This window comes from Chelon labrosus, assembly GCF_963514085.1.
Source record: "Chelon labrosus genome assembly, chromosome: 6".
In the NCBI taxonomy this organism is placed as follows: Eukaryota; Metazoa; Chordata; class Actinopteri; order Mugiliformes; family Mugilidae; genus Chelon; species Chelon labrosus.
This window is the reverse complement of record NC_140342.1, coordinates 19,096,905-19,105,810: the sequence shown is the minus strand read 5'-3', so window position 1 is coordinate 19,105,810 and position 8,906 is coordinate 19,096,905. Positions and strand designations below refer to the sequence as shown.

Sequence of the window (8,906 nt, the reverse complement as noted above, 5' to 3'; positions counted from 1 at the left end):
GTTTTGATTGAGTTTTGCCACTTGTTTATTTGTCTTTGTTCCGAGTCTATAAATGGTGGTAGTCATAGTTTGCTTACTTGTACTTGATCGTTTTCTCCAGTAGTTAACAAGTGCCACCACCACCATCTTGTGTTTTGCTTTCTAGCTTTGAAATAGACGACGGAGTCTGAGCCATGTGCCGTATACTGGGAAACTAGGTAGACACAGGAGAATGCAGACAGGGGGACCGCACTGATAACAATGCTGGAATGAGATCAGATTTGATAAACATTCAGTAAAGTTTTTCCAAGACTCTTTGGGTTCAAGTTATGAAGGAGGGTAGAAACTGAGGCCTGAAGTAGTGAAGAGGTAGACAAGCAGTGACCACCACATTACATCTATTGCATTTATGCTCATTTAAGATAAATGATCTCTCCTCTGTTCCTCATCCTAAGGTTTATTCCATTTATTTTAAAACGATTTATTTGAGTTTTTACCTCAGCAGATTTAAAGGTCAGATGGCGTTGAATGCTTTACGGCGTCATCATGCTTTTATTTTGAAATACACCACCGGAAGCTCCGCGTTTAGTCGCGGCTAGCTTGATGCTGCTTAGTCTGAATTAATCACTCAAACTCCCTGGGAGAGGAATGCAGCACTCGTAGCTCACCGTCCTGTAAGTATCACTTGTAGTTATATCTTCACGTCTTATTTTTGTTAAATATATACTTTACTGTCAATGTTACAGTTTTCTTAAGAGTATGTTTCCTAATAAAGAAACAAAAAAGAAAAGGGAGACGTTAACGTTAGCTTGTTAAAAAGCTAAAGCTAGCTGTCTTCCGTTGCTATGACTTCCCTTATTTATCCCTTTAAATACGCTTATCTTGATTAAATCCGCATTGTATACTTGATGCTAGAGTTTCTTTTTGTGTTTATGGTGATTATATCGTCATTCAAACTGTTTTATTAATGATATTTATCCGGAAAAGTCGACGCTAGCAACATTAACGTCGGTAGTCGGTTCTCAGCATCCTTCAAGTTAGCAGTTAGCAGCTTGGTTTTATCTTATTTTAGCTGTGTTTTTTATTTTATTTATTCACCGGTCACGTTAAATACGTTTTTAATTGGTGTAAGGGTAAAACTGTCGGCGGTGCAGATCAATCGCAGTCCCTTTAATTGGGTCAGAGATAGCTGGTCCGGGGCAGGAGATGATGTCAGTAGGACTGGTATGCAGAGGTCTGACATCAGCTGGAAACTCTGTGAAAACTAAGAAGCTGTGTTGGTTCAGGCCAAATAAGGAAGGGGAGGCGCCAAGGTAATAAGAGATGAAGGTAGAAATGTGTTTTCCCGAGTTTTCCTCGCAGACCGGACCTGCTGACATGTCGCTGTTTTTGTTTTGACGCCTTTTATTAAGTTTTTAACATTTGTCTTTTTCAGATATCTGCAGACGTTTAGCTCCCACCGTCGTCAAAGTTAGAGTCAGCTCACCATGATGGCTGGCTTCAGGCAGGAAGATGTTGAGCTGTATTATGAGATGGGAGAGGAGCTGGGCAGGTACGTTCAGATTAATCCTTTATTATTAATATTATTTAACAAAAACACACCAGAAGATAAGATTATTGATCCCTGGTGGGGGATTTTAGGTGTTGCAGCTGCAGGGAGGACAAGACAGTACAAAAATACAAGTCTGATTAAAAAGAAAATGGGGTTTAATGTGTTGTAAAGTAATATTATTCTGCAGAATTACATGAAAATGAAGTTAAATACTAAATATATGAATAAATGTGTCTGTGACTGTGTCTGAAAGCATCCTAATGTAGTCCGTGCTCTGAATTTAACCTCGTACATACATACACGCAGCTTTGCATGAGTGCAAATCAGTTTCCACACCATCAGTGCTTGTAATTTTCTATAAATAAACTCAGACGTGAGCGTTTGATATGTGTTTTGATGCCAGCTGCGAGCTTGCAGTCCATCCTAACCCTGAGATCCGAACGGAGCCAAAATACGTGTCAGCAGCTTATTTCATATTTATATCATATTTTATGTCGTCTTTACGCCGTGCTGGATCGTTCGCGAAATGACTCGGCGCCTTTTTGCGAAGATTGAACCCAACTTTCTACCTTTGGCGATTTTGTTTTTCTGCAGTAATGCAGCAAAAGTGTGACATCACTGCATCTCAATGTGCCTTTCCACCTCTGCTGTGGCGTAGTGACTCTGGAGGAGAGGACACTGTGAGGCTCTAGTAGCTGTGCAGACACTGAATCAGTAAACAATGTTGGCTCAGTCGTGCACGGTGGTCTTTGTGTCTGTATTTTCTTTTTTTAAACTATAAACTAGTTTAAAATGACAACAACAGTCTAATGTTTTCCAGCCTTTTCATCAGATCTCTGTTAGTGAGGATTTAAATTGATGAAGTCACAAAATTCCTTCTGTTACTAAGTCATTACGTATTAGAGCAAAAGTTTAAAGTTAAGTAAGTTCAGGAATTCTGGCAGCGCAACGGTAATGTTACCTCAGGTGTCATTATCTGTCATACTGATTCATTTTTTATTAAATCCACACCATGTCTTGTTTTTAAAGGCAGTGACTCTTATTTGTCAGAAAATATAGAGGTTAATTCTCAGTGTAACTACTTTGTGTTATAATAATGATCTCTCCGCTTCACAAGTTCTCACAGCCTTAAGTATAATCTTGATAAAGCTCATGTGCTTTAACCAGCGGGCCAAGAATGCGGTCATTATATAATTTTTCTGGTGCTTCCTCTCTGCAGTGGACAGTTCGCCATCGTCCGTAAGTGCAGGGAGAAGAGCTCGAGCGTCGAGTACGCCGCCAAGTTCATCAAGAAGCGGCGGCTGTCGTCCAGCCGGCGGGGCGTGAGCCGCGAGGAGATCGAGCGCGAGGTCAACATCCTGCGGGAGATCCAGCACAGCAACATCATCACCCTGCACGACATCTTCGAAAACAAGACGGACGTGATCCTGATCCTGGAGCTGGTGTCCGGAGGGGAGCTGTTCGACTTCCTGGCCGAGAAGGAATCCTTAACCGAGGAGGAGGCCACGCAGTTTCTCAAGCAGATCCTGGACGGCGTTTACTACCTCCACTCCAAACGCATCGCTCACTTTGACCTCAAGGTCAGCAGCCTTTAAGGGAAACTTGTGACGAGTTAGTGAGAAGTCTCGTTAAGCGAAACTCTAAATACCTGGTGCTTTGTGTTTGGAAGAGGTTTTCCATCTGTAACGTGAACCGGAGCTGACAAAGAAAGATACCCAGGAAAGAAAAAAGATCTTTGCTAGATTTATACTAGAAGGTGATGGCATTAACAGCCACCACTCTTATTAAATTTATGGCATTTTCTCTGTGAAAACACATCTCTAAGTATTAGGATTTGATTAAAGACACATTTTATTAATGTTTAATTAAAGTTGCTAAAGTGGTCATTCTTAATGCGACACTGCATTTCTCTACAGAGTTAAAGCAATCTTAAGATAACACTGTGGCTTATGATCGGGCATTAGAAGACCTGAAACTTAGTTGGGAAGGTCTGGTTTGTAATTAACTGGTCTCCTGTGTGAAATGTTTAATTAAATTCCTCATTACTGATTAATTAGATCCATTTCTGGCTTGAAGAATATCATAAAAGGGTTAAAAAGTGGCAGGATTTAGTTGAACAAACGGTCTCAAAACCTCAAAAAATATAATTTCAGACTTATACATTCCTTTATTTCTTGACTCTCTGTTCTAAAGTGAATTTGTTTTTTCTTTCAGCCTGAGAACATCATGCTGCTGGACAAGAACGTCCCCAATCCCAGAATAAAGCTGATCGATTTTGGGATCGCTCATCAGATCAAGGCAGGAAACGAGTTCAAGAACATATTTGGAACTCCAGAGTTTGTTGGTGAGAGCCTGCACCATCAGTTCAAAATGTCCCACGACTTAAAGTCGGCCCTTTTCAGGCCTGTGAGTCAAACCCTGAGAGCGGATGCTTGTGTGCTTCAGATCACATCTGGTTTGAGTTAAAGCGTTCATTCCTCTGTGCTTTACAGCTCCAGAAATAGTCAACTACGAGCCTCTTGGACTGGAGGCGGACATGTGGTAAGATGTCAACATGTTTTTTTTTTTCTTCCTTCCTTCCTCCGATGCTGTACATTAACCCTTCTGACAGTTTTCATTCATCTTCATCCATCTTCTCGTCTCTACAGGAGCATCGGAGTGATCACATACATTCTGTGAGTAATGTTTCACGCCCCCGCATCAGGAAAACCGAAATCACTCCCTATAACTCATGGTCTAAAGCAGATGTCTTTTGTCTGTGTCAGGCTGAGTGGTGCTTCGCCGTTTCTGGGCGAGACCAAGCAGGAGACGTTGACCAACATCTCAGCTGTCAACTACGACTTTGATGAGGAGTATTTCAGCAACACCAGCGAGCTGGCTAAGGACTTCATACGCCGGCTGTTGGTCAAGGATCCAAAGTAAGAATAGCTCCATGTCTTTTAGCCAGTTTGATATATATTCACGTCATTGTTGGTTTTTAATTTACAAAAAAATGATTTAAAATGTTCTACTTCTTATGACTGTTATGTAATGCTATAAATCATTAGTCTGTAAAACATACAGCTAGGCCAATACAAGTTTGGACTCTGACACATTTTATTATTATTGCAGCAGTAAAAGATAAACTGTATGGCCATAATTAGCCAACGTTATGTCCGGAGGAAAATGCGAGAAGCCTGCAAGCTAAAGAACACCATCCTAATAGGCGATTGTAGCTTCTGTACGGCAACGCTACGGTGACAGCGCAGACCCTTCCGCCATATCTAACGTGCACCTCCTCAGAAATGTAGTGCGGCGATGCAGCGTATTTCTGCTTTAGTATTTCCGACTGCTTCAATATCAATTTCCGAATTGATAGTTTTGGATCAGTGCAGATGGAAGACACCGAGCAAAGGTTAACTGAGGAGGTTCGAAGATACAAACATTATCGTCTTCGAGTCAAGTTTCGACAAAAGTGAAAATGAAGCAGGAAGTGGAAACAAAAATGAGCCCGACTGGCAAAAAAGACACGTCACCGAGTAGCGTTTGAGTGGCGTTTTTACAGAGCGAGCCAGACTGACGAGTGCACAAATATAAATGGCTCACACTGGCGTAGGCTACCTGTGTAAGTTCCCGTGTCTATGTCCTGAAGTACTTTAAAAGAGCCTTGAGAGTGAAGCAGGGGGGTGATAGCATCATGTTGTGGGGGTGCTTTGCTGCAGGAGGAAAAGATACACATGAGACAATAAGATGGCATCACGAGGAAGGAAGATCATGTGTATATGTTGAAGCAACACCTCAAGACATCAGCCAGGAAGTTAAGACGGATTATGACCCCATGCATGCTTCTCTCTACTGTTATTCACGTTCTTAGAGTAAAGTACGGATTCAAACTGACCCAAGACAAGAATGTTGTCTAGGATTAAACTGCAGGAAGTGTGAAATTTTGATAAGGTGTATGTAAACTTCTCACTTTAACTGTACCGTATGAAAATCTCTGTCTGTTTCTGACTGGATTATTTTCTCTTGCAGGAAGAGGATGACGATCGACGACAGTCTTGAGCACCCCTGGATCAAGGTGGGCATTTTAATGAGCGTTTATCTATTTTATAGTGTAACTTCCAGGTGAGGTGCTCGGCTGCTGGCTGCACTTGTTTCATCCAAATATATATCTAAATCCAGACATAGTTAGGCTTCTGAATGTGCTTACATATATATATAGTGCATGTTTTTGCATCTTAGTGAATATGTTATAAGTAAAGTAATTCAGAATAAGATGATTGTGCTGTTACTTGTCAGCCTCTAAGCATTTCTGGATCTGCTGGTGGTTCAGGAGTAATTTTCTGTCTTGTTTTAAAACCTTAAAAAACGTTTACCTCTTACTCTCATCATCACCATCCTTATTTCAGACCTTTACATTATTCCCTCTCCAGGTGATCAAGAGGCGGAACGTACGCCAGGAGGACAGAGACCACAAGCCCGAGCGCCGGCGCCTGAAGACTACCCGTCTGAAGGAGTACACCATCAAGTCTCACTCCAGCATGCCTCCCAACAACACCTACGTCAACTTCGAGCGCTTCTCCCAGGTGCTGGAGGAGATCGCGGCGGCGGAGGAAGGCCTGAAGGACCTGGAGCGCAACCAGCGCTCGTGCCGAGAGGACGTGGCGGCGCTGCTGTCCATATACGAGGAGAAGGAGGGCTGGTACAAGGAGGAGAACCAGAGCATCTCCACCGACCTGAGCCACATCCGCCAGGAGCTGCAGCGCACGCAGACGCAGCGCAAGAAGTGCCAGGAGGAGGCTCGGTTCACCATGCAGTCGGCCAACATCCTCAAGCGCAAGTTCGGGCGCCTGGAGAACCGCTACGACATGCTGGCCGAGCAGGTGGCCTCCGAGGTCCGCTGGGTGGAGGAGCTGGTCAAGTCCATAACCGCAGAGAAGGACGCGCTCAGCTCCGGCAGCATGCCCTGAGCCGGGGCCGTCATCCAGCAGTGACATTATTCATCTCCCCCCCTCCCTCCTCCTCGTCTGCTCTGCTTGTGCGACGTACAGTGGAGTTTGCGTGGGTCGGTTGTCATCATAAGCTACGCTGCTGCTGCTGCTGCCCCATCAGGAAAAAACAAAAAAGCTCCACTATTTTAATGCTTGAGAGAACGAGCAAGAAGCAGAGAGGCAATCTGTTGAAGCCATTCCCCCGACGAAAAGGTTCATTCCTATGTTTTATAAAGTAATTTATGATTTTAGCATTTTTATGTACTGTAATTCAGCTTTCACCGCAAACTAGATTGGCTTTTTTTTTTGTCTTTTGTGCCGATAGAAACGCGTTCATTTAATTTTCTCAGCCTCGTTATCGTTTTAAAATCTCAGTTTCTCTTTGAAAGCCGTAGATGTTTGCTCCTTTGTTCCAGCCTCGTGGTTACGTGAGAAAGCTTCACACTAAACGACGTATATTAACGGGTTTTTGCGAGGCGTTTCGGGTTTATTTATTTATGCAGCTACTTTTTTTTACATTTGATTTCAGCCGACGGTAAAAATTCTCTCTTATTTCGGGACGTCGGGAGTGTCGACTGTGAACGATGCAATAAACTCTTAGCTCAGAGTAAAAAAGAAAGTTTAACGCTTTATTTTACGAGTCAGATTCTTGAACTTTTCCTGGATAAAATAATTTAGATTTTAATGCTTGTTACGGGGAAATCAGATCAGATTTACTGAGGTTTTTACCGTAAAGAAAACGTGCTCAATTTTCATTTGGTTAATACTGGAGACTGCTGTGTGTTTGTAGACACATGTTACATGTTTAGCTTTCCTGCTATCCTCTGAAAGTGGATGTTAAGCGTCTGATAAGCGCTTCTCTACTTCACCGACAATTACGTGTTTTTGTGTTTTTTTTTACCAGGAAACGTTTCTGAATCCTTGGACTCGTAAAGCAGAGTGTCACCAGATTTGGGAAGGTTTAAACTTGTCTCTACAGTGCCTGTAAACTGATCGACCCTTATTGCCTCTGTGAGCACTCATCTGTCGTCAGGTTTCGCCGCATTTCTATCACACTGATACTGCTCGATGTCTTAAATCGCTACGACGTTTGCACAGTAGCCTTGAGAAACCAAATATGGGTGCATGGAAACCTCGTCTGTATGCTGTAGCTCTGTCTCTGTTTGCGTTCGGACCATCTCTGCACACTTGAAACTTTCCGTCGGTGAGTTTCACATCCAGCCAACACATTCCCGGTGTATAGCGTAGAAAGCATATTGTATAGTCGTTTGTTTTTGTTTTTTTCATATTTCAGTAGAGAAATGTACTCATTTGCACTTAACATGATTATAGCAGTGTTCCAAAATAAAATGAATCTGTCTCTTAATGTCAAAAAAAGCTGTAACTGTCCAGGTTTGTTTCAAATAAACTCATCACTGAGACAAGTTAACTGTTCTCTCTGCGTGGATATCTCTATTCTTGACTTTAGATGAGTTTACAATCCTCTATTTGATGCTTAAAGAGTTCTCATGTAAACACAGAACCGTGGTTTAAATTAAATACACAATGTTTGGGAATAAAACTTATTTTTTTGGCTCATAATCAGGTGAAAAGCCTTTAACTGCTTTTGAGGAGCTCCCTTGTGTCTGACAATGGACGTGGGCCTTCTGAGTGTGCTGTGGTGTCTGGCAACAGGATGTGGTGTAGTGGGGGTCCTATGGGTTGAGGTTTTAGTTGTTCCTTAACTGTTTTTGTGTCTGTGTCAGGCTGCATCCTGCTGGGGATGGCTGCTGCCATCAAAGAGTGTCATTGCTATGGGGTGGGGGTGCCTGGTCTGGTCTTGGTGGGTGCTACATGTCTAAGTAACATCCACACGAAAGTTTCCCAGCAGAACATCACAAGATGGTCAATGTTATACACTTCTCCTGTCAGTGGTTTTAATGTTGTGGCTGATTGTGCTCATATGTAGGAATCTCAACTGTATAATGTCTGGTAGTGGGGTTTGCACCCTGCTCTCCTAGATATTTATTTGGGAAAGATTTTTTTATCCACATACTAGTTGATTAATTTTAAGTCCCTGATGGTTATAATAACTAAATGTTCACAGTGCACATACAGACATACAAATATACAAATATAAGAAGAAGGAGGAGAAATGCAGTTTTAGTTTTGTTTAGGATCAGATGTAGGACATCAAAAGGTGTGTTTCCTGTGTGTTGTAATATACATTTTATTCAGCTCAGCGTGCCGTTGGTAGATAAACAGTCAATGACGCCCTCTGGTGGACTTTATTCTGAAACTTTGATTGATCACGTTAATAGCATAAAAATCTGCAAGAAGTTTATCCAGTGAATCTGACTTTCTTTGCTGCAGAGTTGCAAGTATTTATATTTCCCATTTAAATAAAAGGAAATGATGGTCTTAAA

General features: G+C 42.2%; 1 protein-coding gene across 1 annotated transcript; it reads left to right on the top strand.

Annotated features, from left to right (window-relative positions):
• The first annotated feature begins 616 nt into the window (after window positions 1–616).
• On the top strand, window positions 617–7,997 carry dapk3 (death-associated protein kinase 3). The gene is made up of 9 exons (XM_084546678.1): window positions 617–653; window positions 1,415–1,531; window positions 2,751–3,111; window positions 3,746–3,875; window positions 4,024–4,072; window positions 4,180–4,206; window positions 4,297–4,449; window positions 5,543–5,588; window positions 5,944–7,997. Exons 2-9 carry the CDS (start codon window positions 1,467–1,469, stop codon window positions 6,478–6,480), a joined length of 1,368 nt encoding a protein of 455 aa, XP_084402804.1. The 5' UTR covers window positions 617–653; window positions 1,415–1,466; the 3' UTR covers window positions 6,481–7,997.
• Window positions 7,998–8,906: the final 909 nt, after the last annotated feature.